At 37.6% G+C, this 19,435-nt stretch overlaps 1 protein-coding gene across 2 annotated transcripts in view; it reads left to right on the plus strand.

The window, feature by feature from the left end:
• kcnq5a (potassium voltage-gated channel, KQT-like subfamily, member 5a) overlaps positions 1-19,150 on the plus strand; it is a 90,382-nt gene extending 71,232 nt beyond the window's left edge. The window contains exons 6-16 of one of the 2 annotated variants that reach the window (XM_079472763.1): positions 1,749-1,859; positions 2,273-2,368; positions 5,233-5,327; positions 7,075-7,101; positions 9,311-9,531; positions 11,061-11,169; positions 12,178-12,309; positions 12,567-12,677; positions 13,710-13,811; positions 14,923-15,052; positions 15,129-19,150. In XM_079472763.1, coding sequence (XP_079328889.1) covers positions 1,749-1,859; positions 2,273-2,368; positions 5,233-5,327; positions 7,075-7,101; positions 9,311-9,531; positions 11,061-11,169; positions 12,178-12,309; positions 12,567-12,677; positions 13,710-13,811; positions 14,923-15,052; positions 15,129-16,193 — 2,199 coding nt within the window. In that variant the 3' untranslated portion in view covers positions 16,194-19,150. The remainder of the gene's footprint in view (positions 1-1,748; positions 1,860-2,272; positions 2,369-5,232; positions 5,328-7,074; positions 7,102-9,310; positions 9,532-11,060; positions 11,170-12,177; positions 12,310-12,566; positions 12,678-13,709; positions 13,812-14,922; positions 15,053-15,128) is intronic. The other variant, XM_079472764.1, reaches the window with a different exon arrangement.
• The last annotated feature ends 285 nt before the right edge of the window (positions 19,151-19,435 follow it).

Raw genomic sequence — 19,435 nt, forward strand, 5'->3', positions numbered from 1 at the left:
ACACGGTGTGACATGACAATACTAAATTAGAACATGTTAGCACACCCCTTTTTATAAAATCATAGAACTAACTATAAACTAACTTATTCTGAAACAGACACTTGGTCAAACATCAACGTGATAAAAACAGACTAAATTATTTTACAAACATAAATTTGAAGTGTAATCTGATTTTATAGTTTGGCTCCTGTTCCATTTGTTTACATGGAGAGGACGGGGTTTATGACCTATACTGCAGCCAGCAACAAAGGGGCGATCAAAGAGCCCGCCACTTCACTTTTCTGGACGTGTGAGGCACACCCGGTTCAAAATGAAAAGAGAGTGATTAAAGATGACGCAATATTCATTTTTTGCTAAACTATCCATTGAGAGTATAAAAATAAATAGAAAACAGAGTTTTCACAGACTGGGTCACAAATAATTTACAAAGCACAACAATGATAGCCAAAAATTTACTTTAAAAGGTTTATACTACAACCCCAAAACTAAATGTTTAAGGTTATTACAACGTTTACGTGTCACTGGTTAAAATGAGAATGTACATCATTAACAAATAACTGTGTATTTCATATATCAATAAGCAATCAATTACAACCTTTGTATTGTTTAGTTGTTGACTGGTCATGCTTCCTCACCAGTTCACTTACCAAATCAATGCATCTAACTTCAAGCTCCTGCCAAGCACAGAAAAGGCGATAAAAGGAGACTTGAGGTCAGATGAGTCTCCTGCTGTAGACACAAACCAACAGTGGGCCAATCTTGCACTGTCCCACAGTATTTACACTGGGTTGAGCCCAAGCCAGCGTCTATAGCTGACAGGCAGCCTTCGACGAGGAAAACATGAGAACAGAAATCTGGCTTTGTGTGTGAGCTTCGCCTCCATGCGCTGTAAAGGCCACGGCACTCTTCGCGTTTGACAAATCACTCACTTTTACTGGATGTGTTGAATTTGTTTTGGCCGGGGCTTTGTTTAAGTATCCCCTGCCTGCAAGGATCCAAAACGCTCGCTTATGGACGTGGAAAGAAGTGTGATATGTCAGAAATACCAAAGTGTTTCTTTTGCTGAAAGATGGATCAAACGCTGTATGTCTGTGTGGCCGTAACTTTATAGTACAGCTCAGTTCCGCTTTAGTGTTTATGGGTGTTAAGTGTGGCATAATGGGCAGAAGTTAATGCAAGTGGAGCTTGACTTGGCCTCCACTGAGAAATATCCCGTTTGATGGCCGAAGAAGTTGAAGAATCATTGCAGACAGACCGAGAAAGCTCTCAAGGCGATCAGGCCAGAATTAGATCGGTTCCCTGTGTTTGACTGTTATGTAAAGGTAGATAAGTCGCTGGTTCAAAGTTTCTTCCAAACCTTTGCCTAATATGAAAGTAGCATTACAACTATGATGGCTTAGACTCTTTCTTGTTTCTGGTAAGTTACTGGAGTGGAAACAGCCTGATCTCACAGGAATTCATGATTATTTTACAAAGGTGGCTATTTTGTATGAATTTGTACCATGTGATTTGTAGAAAAATGTATGATTAGTACAAAAAAGTCAAATTGAACCCCCGCCCTCGGCCCAACCCCTAAACCTAACCGTCACTGGCGTTAAAAGCAAATCTTAAACGTCTGGGCGTGTGTGAATCCAATCAGATTCGAGGACCAGAACTTCCTGTTATATAATAATCAACTTTAACCTATCGTCTCATGTTTTTAAGTGTTTTGAAAGGATTTCCATTTACCTTGTTCTGTCTTTCTTTAGATCACCCTCACCACCATTGGATATGGAGATAAGACTCCACAAACCTGGACTGGGAGGCTTCTTTCTGCAGGGTTTGCTTTGCTGGGCATCTCGTTCTTTGCTTTGCCTGCTGTGAGTAACCAGCACATCACTTGTATTCTGGCATCAGTGCAGATTGGGGAAAATATTTTCTATGAACGAATAAATGTATGTACAGTATGATTGAATGAATGGACGAAAGAAAGAAAGAACAATTGAATAAATGAGTGAGTGAATGAATGTACCGTTAAATATCCGAAGTCCTCTCTTATTCTCTCACTTAATGAGGTCTCACTTATGGCAGATGGCTGATTCGTTGTCTCCTACGAAAAACGTAAAATTACTTAATCTGTCTAGATCGCACAGCCGAAGAGTTTGTGATGATTTTATGATGTGTTTGAGGAAATACAGTATGTGTGGCTGACTCACTCTTAGTCCAAATCAGCAGATTAAACGAAAGTAATTCTGGACGTCTATTCTTTTTCTGTGGGTGGTTGTGGGCGTAGGGTATTCTTGGCTCTGGCTTTGCTCTGAAGGTTCAAGAGCAGCACAGACAGAAGCACTTTGAGAAGAGGAGAAACCCAGCGGCCAGCCTGATACAGGTAACAGACCCTATCTGACACATCAATCGGTCAAACATTCACAATGAAGAATGAATTCAGCACAGAATAAGTTTACCAAAAGATTTCATTATATTGGATCCATGCTAAATGTTCAGCACCTTTAATGTCTATAACTCCCGGCTTTAAAGGAGAAATTTGAATACATTTTATTTTTCATGTGCAAGACATTTACGCCCATTTACGGCCGAATCCACATTTATTTAAAGTCTCATATTCGCTAATAATAATTGGCTCCATTAGTGTCGGCTTATGTTGAATAATTAGCTAATTGCTACAACTAAGTTAATTACACAATGAAAGCCACATTCAGTTTTATACGAAAGAAGAGAAAATGAAGAATACGATGGGCATTGATTGCATTGCAGACTATTATCTTCTATTAGAGCCAAAGGAAACACTTGCGCAGAATTCCTTCCGTGGAAACACATCATAAATATCTGCAAGAGTCTCCCGGAGGACAATAGCTCTTTCTATTGGACAGTGCATCTTTCTCTTCTAGCAGGAGAAACAGATTTACTCCAGAAAAATGTGCACGCACACAAATCTACAAAACATTAGAGGTGCTGTAATATTATAGAAATGAGTGACTTCCTTTTGGATGCTGTTGGAAGCCCGCACGCCATTTCACAAGCATTTTGACCTCAAGTCTTTTCCTTCTCCAGGTTGAGTTCTGATATTGCGGACAGAGAAGATCTCATTTATATCATTGGTCTTTGTGTTTATTTTGTCTCTCTTCCTGGTTTTAATTTTCATTCTTTTCCAAAGGCCTTTCGATGGGCAGCCAAACATCCAGCCCCAATTACTGTTGTCAGTAATGTGTTTTTACAATGACGTGTTTTTTAAAGAGATAGTGACCTAAAAGTAAAATTACTGTTATCATATACTTACCCTTTAGTCATCTATAATGTATTAGACTCTCTGTGGCTTGGATTATACATGTAGGTGGTGTTATTTAGCGGTTTACGTTCTTTCTCCATACATTGGAAGTGAACTGTGACCTCGGCCGTCTCTAGTCCACATTCACGTTCATCCTATGAACAAACAGCAGCATGAACATTCTGCTAAACATTATGTATTCAATGGAATAAAAGTCTTAGAATGACACGTGGGTAAGAAAATTATGACAGAATTTTAAGTTTTGGGTGAACTATCACTTTAAGGTTTAACGTTGCAGGAACTGCATTGGTCCATAATTTCTCATAATTTGTACCACCTACCTCAAATGACTTCCGGCCTTTATATAATCAAGAAATATATGAAGAGTTTGGTTCCAAAATGAGATAACTCTCATTTTTATATGAGAGTATAAAATTATTATGCTGTAGTTTTTGTTATTATGGCTCAAATCAAAACAAACCAACTGCAGTTGGATTGATATCAATTGTACTGCACAATAAAAAAAAACATGATTTTTTAATAAAAAAACAAGTTATCTCATTTTGGAACCAAACTCTTCATATATACATATCTTAGTTATGATCTGTGGAGTATGACTCCGAGCTATGTCTGGGCTCAGATTCTTTCCTGCATGTTATGATTTTTTTTTCCTTTTTGCTGATGATTTGTATGGAATGATGGAAAATATGCTCTCCCTCCTCACTGCTGTCACGCTGTCAACTCTGCAATTTCAGAGCACCATCTTCAGTCTTTCACAATTCTGATGTTTTTGTCCTCGCGACACATCCTCTTCACCTTTCTTTTTGTTTTTTCATCCATAGATTAATATACATAATACATACAGCATATTTATATTCATAATGACATTATTGTGTTCCATTTCAATTGCTTGCACTTTGTAATAGTTCCTTTTCAGCATTTTTACTCTATTTCACATTTTTATGTGCACATATACTTTTTCACTGGATAAATATATGTCTCTTTTCCTAACCACATCACTTTTAAGTCGTCTGGCTTTTTTGATGTTGTGTGGCCACCCAGGCATCAAGACTTATACAACGCTGTTTCCACTCACATAGTGGCGTGAAAAACAACCCAATGTTTATGCACACAAAGCTTTTCAAATTTACAGTGGGGTTGAACGTCTGAGACCACATTAAAATTCAGCTTTTAAAGCTATTGGAAATAAACAGGAATGCCAATGTTCAAATAAGGAAGTTGGTTATATTTACTATTTAGACATCAGCAGATTGCCTTGCTTCCATTGAAGCTGATTTTTGAATGAAACATTCTCAGCACATTTTTGCATAACATGGATCATCAGGTATTACTATGCCTACTCGACTAGATGCTGTCATTAAACCAAACCTACCATATAGTCCTACCATATAGTAAGAAAAGCTAAAATACATGCAGGCTTTTAATGCAAACTGCCAATAATATAAATGATTTGTTATTCATGCATGGAATACTGACATATTTTTATTAGTGGTCTCAGACTTCATGTGATATTTTAGCAGAAAACTAAAAAACAGCACTTGAGCAAATGTCTGGAGGTCAAAATTCACAGATTCACAGATTCACTGGCTGTTCCCTCACCATGCTCTTGTCTTTCTCCACCCATATTCCTGTGTGTGTGTTTGTGTGTTTGTCTGTCTCCTGCACCAGGCTGCCTGGCGTCTCTACTCCACAGACCTCTCCAGAACAAACCTGAGCGCCACATGGCTTTTCTATAAAAGTGTTCTCCCTCCTCAAAGGCATGTATCAATGCAGTGAGCTGATGGAAGGACGCTTACATGAACCGGTTCTTACTAATCTTTTTCTTTTCTTTTTTTTGTTCTTTTCTTTCCAACCCCTGCTTCTTTCCTGGCCTTGTGTGTTCCTCTTTTATTTTCTGTTTTCGTTTTCCCTCCCTACTTTCCTGGTTTTGTATACTCTGCACGTAGTGTGTGTGGCGTAGCTATGCGGCTGATGAGAACTCGGTTTCCATTGCTACCTGGAAGCCTCATTTGAAGGCGTTGCATACCTGCAGCCCTGCAAAGTAGGTACAACTGTGGCAGCTGGTGTCGTCTTTGGTGTCTGTGCTTCTGTAGCTCTCATTTCCCCACTTCAGTCTACAAACAAATTTATTTTAATCTGTCTCTCCTTTCCATGCATAATCCTCTTCTCTGTAATATTTTAAAGTATACTCGCTTGTTTAAAGTTATTAAACATAAATCACACTCGTATGGCCAGAGGTGTACAGAGTACACAGAAACTAAGCTTAAAGTGACAGTTCACCTAAAAATATCATCGACTCACACTTAAGTTGTTCCAGATGTGTATGAATTTCTTTGTTCTGATGAACACTGAGAAAGATATTTGGAAGAATGCTAACCAAAAAGTTCTTAACTACCATAGTACAGAACTGTTAACTGTCCTACATTCTTCCAAATATATTTCTCTGTGTTCATCAGAACAAAGAAATGTATACAGATTTGAAACATCTTGTGAGTTAGTAAATGACGACAGATTTTTTATTTTTGGGTGAACTATTGCTTTAAGTTTGGTACTGTGTAAAAATTTGATTTAATTAAAATGATAATAAAAACTAGTGTGAAATGTACGCGAGCTAGCGTGAAAGTAAGTAGGCTATTCAAAAAGTATTTAAAAGTAAAAAAGCAAACATTGTTTCGTTTGCTTTTTAAATTTGAGCTTTTGATACGAGCAACCACCACAGTTTTAGTTAGTAGTTACATTTTGAGTTATTTAAAAATAGAACAACAACAAATCTATTTGTTCTGACTATGTGAAGATCTGAAAACCTGAAATTGCAGTAAATGTTTAATAGTTGTTTTACACTCATATAGTCGTATAATACACTTATTTAGTTGCTTATAAATCACTGACTGTATTGACTGTAGTTTCCTCTCAGAGATGGATTGAATGAAGATGTATTGTTTTAGGTCACAGACTGTGTTGTGATCATTGATGAGATGTCTCTGCACAAGGATGGATGACCATAGTGGAGGTCAATTACATTTTACAGTGAAATAAATGGATCTTGTAAACTTCACTGCAGTATAGTTTTATTGGCTTGTTAAATATCTGTTTTAATTCAAGGTGACTTAAAAAGTTATATCTTAGGAGTGATAAGAGTATTTACTAGTATGGAATATTTTAAACAAGTTCACCTTGTTTTTATAAATTACAGTAAATCATTTCTAGTAATAACCCAAAATAACATGTGGTTTTCTCTGAAGTAAACATGCTTTTCGTAAACACATTTTTTGGTTTTCATCAAGTTTCAAGTTTTGGCTTGGATGAAACCCCATACCTGCTTCCTGGTGTGAATTCTGCCGGTAACTGAATTACCCTCGCGTTGCCCAGAACAGATAAATCAAACCCAACAGAAGCCTACACCGTTTATGGACAAGCACCTGAAGACACATAAATAATGCTCTAAAAAATGGATGTGCTGTTATATTCAATAAAACAGCCCCTCGTCCCAACACTGTGCCCCCTCTGCTAAAGCTCATCTTATTCAGCTTGACTGTGCATTGCTCATACCTGGCATGTCTGCTTGATCCCCATCTTAGAAATGACTGTACATTTCTTCGCACTATTAACGTGTGTGTTTGCTTTACGTCTTTAATATATTGTGTGTGACACAGAGAGAAATTTATTGATGTATTGAAACGCTCAGTATATTTTTCCTTTTCTGTAGTTTCCTTATTAGTTGCTGTCATTCATGTGAAGTATTAATATCTGGCCTCTTGTCTCTCTATGTTTTTAACTAACACCTTTAGGAAAGACCAGGGGGAAACCATCAGCAGGTTTGTTGCTCTTGTATCTACATCACCCTTGTGTCTGGAATGTTTCACTACTTCTCAATCGATTGTGTTACTGTAGCTTCAAAAGAAACTAGGGAGCGGAATTCAATTCATTCATTCACTTGTCATGGCATGTCACATGTCTTGCTTTATCATTCATTATCATTGTTTTCCATATAACTGACGGAAGATTTTTTTGCAATTTCTATTAAAATGAATAGTAAAGTCAGTTTAGTCGTTATCGGTTTTGTGTCAAAAGCAACATTTGTAAGGCTGTTATGTAGTTAGATGTTTGTTGTCAGGCAAACTTTTGCAGCTTTTGTGTCTTTTGTATTTATCCTGTAATTTCAGCTGAAAGGGAGCTTGTTGCTCAAACCCTTTTTTATACCCTCAGCTTTTAGTTAACATTGTAATTGGTTGTTTTTGCCTGAAGTTGATTTGCCTGTTTCATATTATTTATTTGAAGAGCACAGCACCAGCACTCAGATTTAAATGAAGTCATTTACTATTGCAAAAGCCTGTTGTGTGTGGCAAATGTGTCATTAAATGTGTTATAAAAGTAACCTTCAAATTGTAAAGGCGTTACAATAAACAGCTTAGCTGTGAATACTTTTTGCAAAGCTTATGGAGCTTTGTCTTTGGGCAAAACATTAGGTCGTTTGTACCGTTTAATCCATTTATTTTTTGACTGGTTGAAGTGAAGTAAATGTATAATTGACTGGTCAATCCAAGAAAGTTGGTCATGGCAGAGTTGGCTTTTTGTTTATATAGTTTAGTTTTTGTGCGACTGTGTTTTTGTGTGTGGTTTTGATTGAGACGAAACTGATGAAACTTTATTTAACCGTGTTTGGTTGCGTTTAGCTTCATTTTACGGCAAGTTTTGCGTTTCTGTTTTATACCATCCATGTCATTCTTTCACTAAAGGAACTTGTTTCTCCTCACGGTCTGACTAACTCATCTGCCATCTGTCTCCCTCATTTCCTTAGTAAGAGTCATAGTTATAGACAGAGGCTCTTCAGGAGGTATACCACACGGAAATATAGGTACCCAGCATCCCCCACTGCTCCAGCAATATGACCAATGTGAATGCTGACTAATCTCTTGCATGACCGATGGTGGTGGACATCAGATAACCCCGTCCCCTCTCAGACCCCACAAAGGGTCTAAATATAAAGGGTGCTGCCTTCTTCAATGCCTGTTGCCTGAGGGATTCAGTTGAGCCGTTTTAAAAGTTTCAGTTTAGTGATAGATGTTTCTGTGGTAAGTTCAGTTTTAAATCTAACATGTCTACGGACATTTTTTTTACTGACTGGCTTTAAGAACCACCTTTGTATTAAAGTCTGCTATACAATACACCTCACCAAACATTTACAGAGACCAGGAATTCAAACAATCATTAACTTACAGCAACATTTTTTGTTATTTTATGTCAAAGTTTTCATTTGTAACACACTGTAATGTGACTTGAATAATAATTCAAAAATTTTCACAAAAATTGCTCTGTGCAATTTAATTGTTTTATTGTAATAAACCAATTTGGCTTATGATATAAAAGTTGTGAACTTGCATGTTGCATGTGCATGAAACCGGGTTTTATAGAGCTAGAATTAACCTATAGCGTTATGTCTAAATCCCGATGCTGTATGTAATTTCTGCCTTATTCATACACTCACAAACTCCCAGGCATGAGCATTCAGCACAGTATAGCATGATTAAGAAACCCAGATTTGGAATTGTCTTGAAAGGAGTATTCCCCTGGTTAATGATGGTTCTGTCCATTAACAGATTATATATTATTCATTTTTCTGGGTCTCTACATTAGACGTAGAAGACAGCAGTTGTAAGGTTCTTACACAGGTAGCAATGGAAGTAGGGTGGTTTTTAAAAGTGAAATGCTTGCTGATTGGTAGCAACCTTGGAATGGCGATTGTCTTGCATGATAGTACTTTTGATGCAAGATTAGTTCGGGATAGTATTTCTGGCTTGTGTAAAGAATATCCAAGAGGTGATTGTCATTCATGCCTTTAAAGCATGAAAAAAGACGTGTTCTATACTGGAGAAATCCACTAGACTTGAGAAACAAGATAGCCTTTGGTTAAATACCTATTTTTCTCAATTCAAAATGTAATTGTTGTTTTATCTGTTTTATCCCTTCTCACTCCTTCCTACTCCTCTTCCATTTATCTCCATCCGCTCTTTTCCTTTCCTGCAGCCAAAAGCTTAGTTTTCGGGAGCGTGTGCGCATGGCCAGTCCTCGCGGTCAAAGCATAAAGAGCAGGCAGATGTCGGTGAATGACCGGCGCTCTCCTGGGACAGAGGCGGGGGTAGAGGGCACCAGTCCTGCTAAGGTCCAGAAGAGTTGGAGCTTTAATGACCGGACTCGCTTTCGCCCGTCTCTTAGACTGAAGAGCCAATCGCGCACAACAGCTGAAGGTGAACCTTTTCTTCTAACTGGACAAACCAATTCACTATTGCCTTATTTAATATAACTTTATTAACAGAAGCCATTTTTGAGCTGTCATAGAACCAATATTTGACTCAACCATGAATAAGAAATTATTACAATTTGAATGGCATAAACATTTTTTAATCTTTGATCTTGTTTAAAAAACAATGTTGAGGAGGCTAGTCTTTCTGTTTCTACTATTGATATTTGTTAGACTTCTCCATAGTAGCAGGATTTATAGACAATAACTTCAGCTTATGCTCCTGTCCCCAGAACTCCCCTGAAGGCAGTAAAAAAGCTAGGCATTTTTCTTATAAGAAGATGTCCCATGCGCAAATAAAACATTGAGACAGATTGGTAATTCACACAAAACTATATTCTAGATACAATATTGTTTTAGTGGTACATATAAGAAATATAAATAAAAGTTTAACAGTTAATTTCTCTAAAATGTACATATATTATTTAAGTTTATTTAATGAAAAGAATAAGTATTTAATGAACACAATTATATTTTAACATTTAACACAATATTTGATTGGTTTCACAGTTTTAAAACATTATTTTGTCACGTTTTAGAGTGTAATGGTCTACATAAGAAAATAAATGTATTGCTCTTTCATAGCTCTGGAGATTTGATGAAGTTCTCACTTGTGTTTAAGTATCTTAGTTCCTGAAATAAAAAATAACAGTGTAACCAATTGTTAAAATACATTAAGAGTATATGTGTGTAAAATGAATTAATGAAGAAGTCCTATTTCTGGCAAAAGACAGGTTGCTTCTGATCTCAGAGCAACAAAATGGCAGAAACAAGCCAATAAAAATGATATTGCATCTGATCGCCGCCTTTTTGTTTTTTGTTTGTTTGTACCAAAATATGAATTGCATTTCCTATTGAATATATATCTACAAAAATGTTCTGTTCAGCATTTTGCTGTCGAAGAACCATCTTAGGGACTTTAGCTCTGTGTGAAGCCCAACAACCGCTTTATGCCCTTCTAAATACCCCACATCATAGATCCAATAGATACTGTTACAGGGTAGAAAATGCTTTGTTACACCTTTTAAAAGCAGTTTGGGTTTCTCTGCCAATTATCTGTGGCATGTAATTTTTTGGGTTTAAGCTGCTGGTATAGGCTTATAGGCGCTGCATATGGCTTAAATAAAGGATCCTAAAAGCATCACGTACTGAACTTTCTTTTCGATTCACAATTCAAAGTTTTAACTTTTAATATACAGAGACAGGGTGGAATCATCGTAAGAATCGCAAACAGGACTGTGAATAAGCTTTTGATGAAATGCTGTTTTGCTGCCTCCTGACCTAATGTGGTACTTCAATTTATAGGCACCTTCTTTCAGTGTGGCCTGTGGTGTAGGTGAAGGGGGTCAAGGAAAGATTTCTGAATGCTGTGTTGACTCATAACTCTATTGATCGGTGCTTGGCTGTCTCTTCTCCTCTCTTCAGCCTAGTTTGGTTTTAAAATAATCTTTCTCTGTTTTCCTTTCTCTCTAATAGCCGACACCAATTTTGGAGCAGATGATGCTTTCGATGAGAAGGGATGTCATTGTGATGTGACTGTTGAAGATCTGTCTGCTCCGCTGAAGGCAGTCATCAGGGCCATCAGGTGAGTTTTTAAACACCATGCTGGTAGATTACATCTTGTTACAATATGTGTCGTTGCAAAAGGTAGCCCAGAAATCTCATTGCTCCGAATTCTTGCTCTATATAACATTCTGATCCATAAATTATGAATCAAAGAAAAATCTCATCCTCAAAATATTTTAAAGATTTGTCTTTTCTAGCAGAAATCATGCATTGTGATAAGCTGTGTGGATAAGGATTTTTAGATTTCCCCCTGTGGAGGTTTGAGGTATACACACTGTAGTTCACAAGGGTTCAACACATACTTTGTTCACCATGCTTGGCTATATCACATTAGGTCGTCATCACTCTCTGTCTCTGTCTCTCTCTCTCTTGCCTGATTGTTGCTTCAGGTGGCTCTGTTCAATTTCACTCCCCTAACCATTAGGGTCTCCCAGGGGGCAGGGGGATGAGAATTTTCCCTCTTTGCTTTCCCAGGGTGTCGGATGGAAATGCTCACAGCCAGTGCTGCTTACAAACCAGCTCATCTGACATTGTGTACACCTGAGAGATGAAGAAAAACAGACAGGGACAGTGTAACAGAGATTTGTCAATATTTGCAGTTTTGCGTTCATTCTGCAATATGTCAGTCATGTAATGGGTTGAGTTTCAGTTTGGTTGCCCTGCCTGTGGTATTATTTATTTTTACACAGTTAATGTTTTCCACCCCACATGGCTTGACTTGATTGTACACCTTACTAGAGTAATATTTTTATTAGCTGTTTTAAACAAATGTAAATCTGATCTTATTGTTTTGCGAATTTGTGACGTATTACTGCCCTCTAGTGGTTAGGGGCAAACTCACAGCAATCCAGGTCTTTCATTTCTGCAATTTCCAAAACACGTCTCCACATCTGATGGAAAAAAACAGATGGTCTTGCAGCCCAAACTCACACTTTTGATTTTGGTGTCTCCTAATCTCTATTACGTCTTCCTCTTTTTAAGTGAGGTGTATTCCTAATCCAAATCCATCTTCTTTCACTCCTGAAAGGATAATGAAATTCCATGTGGCCAAGAAGAAATTTAAGGAGACGCTGCGGCCGTATGATGTGAAAGATGTGATTGAGCAATACTCTGCTGGTCACCTGGATATGTTGTGTCGTATCAAGAGTCTCCAGACTAGGTGAGAACTTAACAGCACCACCAGTAAAATGTATTTACATATACATAAATGTTTACTATTTGATAGATATACAATAATAAATATATTGTTTTTAATCTCCATCTTTTAAAATAAGGAACATCAACACACAAATATAAATTCATAAGTATACACATATATACTGTATATATTCACAGCAGGGACGGCACAGTGCCGAAGTTTAATTGATATGCACACATTCTACTTCTACATGTTTGTGTCTGCACTCTCCCATTCAGGTTGGATACCATTGTGGGTCCACAGACCCTGAGCGGCAAAGCCAAGACCTTTTCTTCTCCCTCCCTGCACTTGTATTACAGCCAGGCTAAGAAGAAACACTCTGCCTCAGGGTCAGCTGACCCACAATCCACAACACATTCAAACTTGCTGTGAATGAGACAATTGCTGAGGCTGTGTGTCCAAATCCCCAGTGATCTTTAATACTTGAAATTGGTTTGAACATTTAAACAGTTGTAGTTTTTGAAGAGCTTTGATCTTTGGGCCTAAGGGCTGGACTATAGGTACTTGACGTGTGACTGACACACAGCCTCATGCTCTTGACTTTGTCCAATAAATCCATTGCTCTGCTTTTCAGTTTCAAGAACTCTCTAACTGTTTAACAAGGTTGGCAAAATCGTAGACAAGATGACTGTGATGCAGCTCATGGACTAACGTTTTGATTGATTCCTTTCTGCTTTCCTGAATGTTTGTGTTTGTTTCCCAAAGCTTAATGTTGAGCTTAATACAGTTTGTGAAATATTTTATTGGGCATTGAATGGAAGCATGGAATGCTTTGTCTTAAGAGAATTACAATTAACTTTCTAACAATCTCTAACTTACAGTTGGCCTTAAAATTCTGAAATGATACCTTAATGAGTCTTTGGGGCTTTTAGTTTAATGTTTAAGGTTTATGATGTCGGTTTTAAAAAGAAAAAAAAAGATGTCAAAAAGCAAGAATGAAAACGTTTTTTAAAGAGTGATTCACTTAGCATCATCCAATATTTATTAATGACTTTTAATGAAACAAAATTAAAGAATCTAAAGATTGTTTCTGCCCAGTTACACTTAATAGAGACTAAAGATTTCAAGCTTCAAAACGGATGCACGTGCACCATAAGAATGTGATCCATATATCAGAACAAATACATTTAATCCGACATTTGAGTATTTATATTTATATTACTGTAGTATTTTTTTTTCTACGAACTATTGCTTTAAACTAGAAATGCACAGCTGTCTGTGATCATATACATGACTTGGCAGATTGCATGTACTCTGTACTAGAGCTCTATAAACACCTTCTCTTCAGCGATATTTCTCCTTCCTTTTCTTAACAACACATCTTTTAAAATGTATGTGACCCCAATGTGTTTTTCATCCAGACTGGCTACAGCAGTGGGTCCACATCTGAGCTCCAAAGCCAGGAACCTTTCTTCTCCCTCTCTACACATGTATTACAACCAAAGCAGGAAGAAGAGCTCGGGGTCAGAGGCCTGTAGAAGGCAGGGGACTGGGGTTGAGGCTATACTGTATTTACCTGAATCAGTTGATACTGTACATGGGGTCCAATGATGTACCTGCACAGCATACATAAATATTCTAGAGGTTCATTTAATATATGTTGGTCAATTGAAAATACTACTAATAAAACTGTGTGTCCAAAATTCATCTCATGATCACAGATTTCTTTTTGGGTTGTATTTAGAGCACCACATAATTTTCATCATTGGACTCTTTGACTAATACATGTAAGCAATTTTCTTCATCCAAGGAGATTGTGTAGCAAACACACTGATCGGTTTGTCTTATTTATGTAATATTTGTGATTGCTGTTGATTTAACTCAAACTGCTCTTGCATGACAAATTTGGAGAAGCAAGGAATCATAATATACTTTTGCTAACACCTGACAAAATGTTTTCAGATGAAATGCATATACACAGTATATACTATGCAGTATTTTTAAAAGAGACATTACAACTGGTTGGTAGATGAAGTATATTAAAGGAATAGTTCACCTTGAAAATGAAAATTCTGTCATCATTTACTCGTCCTGTTGTCATTTCTGTGTGATTTTCTTTCTTCTGCAAAACACCAAAAATATATATCTTTACATGCTGGTAGCCAAAAACCGTTGGTCCCCATTGACTTCTACTGTATGGACACAAAACCAATGCTAGTCAATGGGGACCAAACGTTTTCTGTTACCATCATTCTTCAAAATACAGCATATTTTGTGTTTTGCAAAAGAAAGAAATTACAGTATACAGGTTTGAAATGACAAGAGGGTCATTTGGAAGGTAAACTATCCCTTTAAATGAAGAAAGCTTTGTAAAAAGAGAAGGAGATATATATTTTTTTATTTGAAATCATGATGATCATAATTTTCAGAAATGCACTGACACTTTTCCCTGCCCTCTGTGTACTGTAACAGAAAAATATTGCTGATGATGGTGATGCACTTAACTTAATTCTGAACTTAATTTCTCATCCACTAACCCGAATCAGGTTTTGTTCTGCTGTCCTGGAGCTTAAAGGATTATATAATAAAAGACACGTTCTCAGTATGCTCACGGTGACTTCTTATATGTCATAGGGTGGATCAGATACTGGGAAAGGGACAGATATCTGTAGACAGGAGAGGCAGAGAGAAAATCCTCCCAGAAGGCGAGTCTCTGGAGCATGACATGAGTATGCTTGGCCGAGTCTGCAAAGTAGAGAGACAAGTAAGTCATATGTACGTGATGGTCAAATAACATTCACGTTTGACTTTGGAGTAACTTTTGTTATTATTTAATGTAGGTGCAGTCCATTGAGTCCAAGATCGACTCTTTGCTGGATATATACCGTCAGGTGTTGCAGAAAGGGTCCTCCTCAATGCTGGGTCTATCTGCCTTGCCTCTATTTGAACTGGATCAAACCTCTGACTACCAAAGCTCCATCCACAGTAAAGACTTATCCTCCTCTTCTCAGCTTACGGCTAACGGCGTGTCTCACTCTGGCAGCAGTAACCTGCCCCGTGGCCTGCATCTTGCCCTGACCCCCAGTGAACTCAACCTGGGTACAGGTTACACGCCTTCAGCCTCCTCCTTCTCGCCTTCCCCCCTACTCAACAATCAACCCTCTAGCCCTGACTGTTTTTACCCAGCTTCCCCACCTCCCATCCTCAGCCCCAATAACCTTTCTAGAAGCCACCAGAGGTTTGCTGAGCTGACCAGGCCTGTGCCCACTGTCCATTCCACCTCAACCACCCTTCAGCTCCCGCCTATGGTGTCCGCACTTCAGTGCAGGCCCACTAGCCTTATCCCAGAAACGTTACAGGAGAGCAGGGCAGAGTGCCCAAACTCTTGCCTGCTGAGTACCCAAACTGAGGTTAAGTTAGACGGAGAGGCCGATAATATGGAAAGCACGGTACAGCTGAGGAACAAGCCGGAGCGTAGCTCCAAGGAAGAGGGGTCCTGGAGGAGACACTTAAGCCTTGATATCGATCCTTTGGGGCTCATGTCTTCCCCAACAACCGCCTCGCTGCAAGTCGAGCGCGGGCTCGGTAAGTCTCTCTCTGCTCAGAACCTCATGCTGCCGTCTGCTGGGGACTGCCACCCCAGCCTGTCCGCTCGGAGCAGTGGCAGTAGCAACAACGAATCCAGTGACCGGGAGCCGCTGGCCGACTGGGGCGAAACAGAGCTGTTCATCAATGATAAAGAGTTGGACACCATGGAGGGTGACCAGTACCTCCTCCATCACCAACAAAGCACCGATATGACCTTCTCCTCTGAACTGCTGCAGACTGGAGCCAGTGGGTCATATCCTAGTCAGGCCGGACCAAGAGATAGCCCGGAGTCTAATAACCTGACTTGCTTAGAATAACCCCATAGAATGTGGAAAATGGACACAACCTTGTGTCCCTTGTGTGCTTTTTCCCAAAGGAAATGGAGTGTCCAATTCACTCTGCATCTTTTCTAATTTTCACAGAAAAAAAGACACAATGCTCATAAGTTTATGTTTATAAGTACATATCAATGCATGAACAGTTTGTCAAAAAATAAGAGAGTTTTTTATCAGTGGGAAACTGATAGAGAAGAAGCATTAAAGGTTATGGTATTGAATGAGCTCTTCTTTCGGACTTGCATGGGAACGGCATGTTTAAAATCCAAAAGCAGGTTTTGAAGTGTGTGTCTACACTCATAATAACAAGCTCTTGCTCCGAAGTTTCACTTCCTTCTGAATGTTTTGCAATCCACTCATTGCATGTGTTGATGTTAATGGGAAAACCAGATGGCTACTATGCAAACCTCAGCCAATCAGCAGGGTTTGCAAGAAACGTCAGATAAAAGAACACAGACCAAATGCATTTTTACACTGTAGCCTACACAGAGTGTATTTTCTTAATTTAGCTATGTGCTCTTAATTTTGAGGGTTTAGTATTTGAATGCTTCACGAAAGGGTTTTGTTTGGTTTAAATTTAGTTTGGAGGATAAAAGATAGATTTCAGAGTTTTCTTATTCCAGAGTTTTCATGTAGACGTTTCGCTGCTAAAATGTGAAATATGAGGAACAGATCATATCCGTTTCATTAACACAACAAATCAACAGTTGCAATATCATAACTTACAATTGTAATTATTACTTTTTATATGTTTTTTTGCTAAGTGACCTGCATTTGTTTAATAAGAAATTAAATAAGGATTTTGCTGTCAAGTAGAAAGTCATAACAAACTGTTTCTGTTGGAACACCAGCAATATTTAATTTGTCTTTTATTTTATATTAGCTTTAAACGTCTGTAGAAATTACAGTATCTTAATTTCTTATACCTAGACCTCAGCTTTGTAACCTCTGTTCTACGTTCCATGCTTCTGAACGGTACATAAGTGGTTTCGCTAAAATGCTGTCTGTATAACTTAGAATGTAACTTGTATATCATTATGTGTATGTAGAATGATATCCATAATTATCTGTTTTAATTTTATTTTGTTCTGTTAAAAGCATCTGAGGTGTACATTAATTATGTTTTTGGCACTGTACAGATGAAAGCACAACTGTTCAGGGGTCTCATTTATAAAACTGTGCGTATCCTTACTAAAAGTGTACGTACGTCCGAAAGCAAAAAATAGCGTACACCTAAAATATTCCGATTTATAAAACCGTGCGTATTCGCTTTATAAATCATAGGTCACCTGCAAGTGTGCGTACGTGAATCAGCCTAATATTCCGCCCTGTACACGCCCATTTTTACCCATAAATAGTCAATGCAAATCCAACCGCTATCAGATGCCATATAGGAAAACTGCCGAAAACTCCGATCCCATCCTTTATCTCTATAACAAATGTCCACACATGAGATTCACCACGATTTTCAAATTAATCTTTTTTATAATTAATAACAATAGTTATTTTTAGAGTAGGCCTAATATTAAATTGTTCATTACGGTTTTGTATTGAACATAGTTAGGACTGACAACGAGAACATTATGGGGTACCCAGATAGGCCTTAAACTATAGTCTCAGACTAACATGGAAGCGGTGTCTTGATCGAAAACAACTTGCACTGGGATATCTTAAAATATATCCGAGACATTGTTTTGTCTCAAGATGCAGCAATGTTTCTTTGAAACATGTATGTCTTGAAAAACGATTTAAATATCCTAATTTAACTAGGCCTAGTCCTGGTTTTAACTAATCCCTGTTCCGAATGCCCCCCAAAGAGAAACTTTACATTCGATTATTATACAGTATTTAAGGAAAATATATTCAGGATTTATTTTTTCTGCAGTTAGGATATTTGATGCTGTCCCTATTCAAATCATCTCATCGTGCGCTCATGATGGTGAGACAGCGCTGATTAAATATTTAGATTTAATTTTTATTTGATATTTGAGTTGGATTTTACAAGAAGGTGCATGTAACAAGTATCACTCAGTAAAGCGCAAATAACTGCAGATTTAATCCTCGTGATAATGTGGTTCTTTAACGGATGTGAGATGAAATTAAATGTGTGTGAGTAGCCTAGTTTTTATCACACTTACTTTCTGCAATCTAACTTGAGTTCATGAACTCCACATTTGTGTCGCCCCTTGTCTCCAGAATGTGCGTACGCTTGGGTCAGAGTTTGCTTAGGGGCGCACATTCTTCCGTCAAGTTTGTTTTTTAAGAGAAAAGTGGTTAACGCACGTTTCCAGTCCCATTTTGTGCGTACGCAACGTTTATAAATGAGACCTCAGACGTGTAGAGGAAACCTGCAAATGTGATGACATGTTTTTAACTGAATATGCTTTAAATTTAATTCGCAATCCACGCACAGACGAGATGCTTAATGTTTTAGAGTCAATATGAATTATATAGGCATCTGAAATTCGAAAATGCCGAGAGCTGTGGAACTAATTCATGCTTGAATTGCAGAAATAGGTTGTACAGAATTGTTTGACTTTTTAACACATTAATATTCCAATTGCTATTACTTTTCTGAACGTTTTCTTTAATTTGTTGTTAAATTTAATGTTTTACGGTGCCTTTTTTGCATTTTATTAAACATTCATAAAACTTCTGTATTCATAACAGCACTCCTATCTTTAACTCTTCGATAATTGCACATTCTCTGTTTGGCTGTGAACTTAGAGCGTCTGTCAGTTTGAGCAACGTTTCTTTGTTTTACTACTTGATCAAATAATTTATTACACAGAAACTGGCCTTAATATACATGCTGATAATGTTAGCGTTCTCTGTCATTCGGAATAATTTATTTTATCAATGTGCACATAACAGAGTTGATGCTCTGGGATTGAAAAATGCTAATGATCATCATAATACTTAAATAAACAAGAGACTTGAAACTCAGCCCAGTCCTCTTCATTAACGTCCATGTTTGTCTTTAACCAAAGTTACACCCCTTTCCCTTGCACGTGGTTTACAATTAACTACCATTAGTTTTGGTTAAGTTCTAATAAATACAGGAATTAAGTACTAAATTTTTTTTATTTTTCACAAGCTTTAAAGTCGTTAATCAAAAGCTATTGATCACTGTTAACAGTGCACTAGTATTGCCTCAATTATTATTGCAGTACTGTGCCCGTTATATTATTGTTACCTTGTAAATACTGTATTAACAAACAACA

The sequence above is a fragment of the Barbatula barbatula genome (assembly GCF_947034865.1).
Source record: "Barbatula barbatula genome assembly, chromosome: 14".
NCBI lineage: Eukaryota > Metazoa > Chordata > Actinopteri > Cypriniformes > Nemacheilidae > Barbatula > Barbatula barbatula.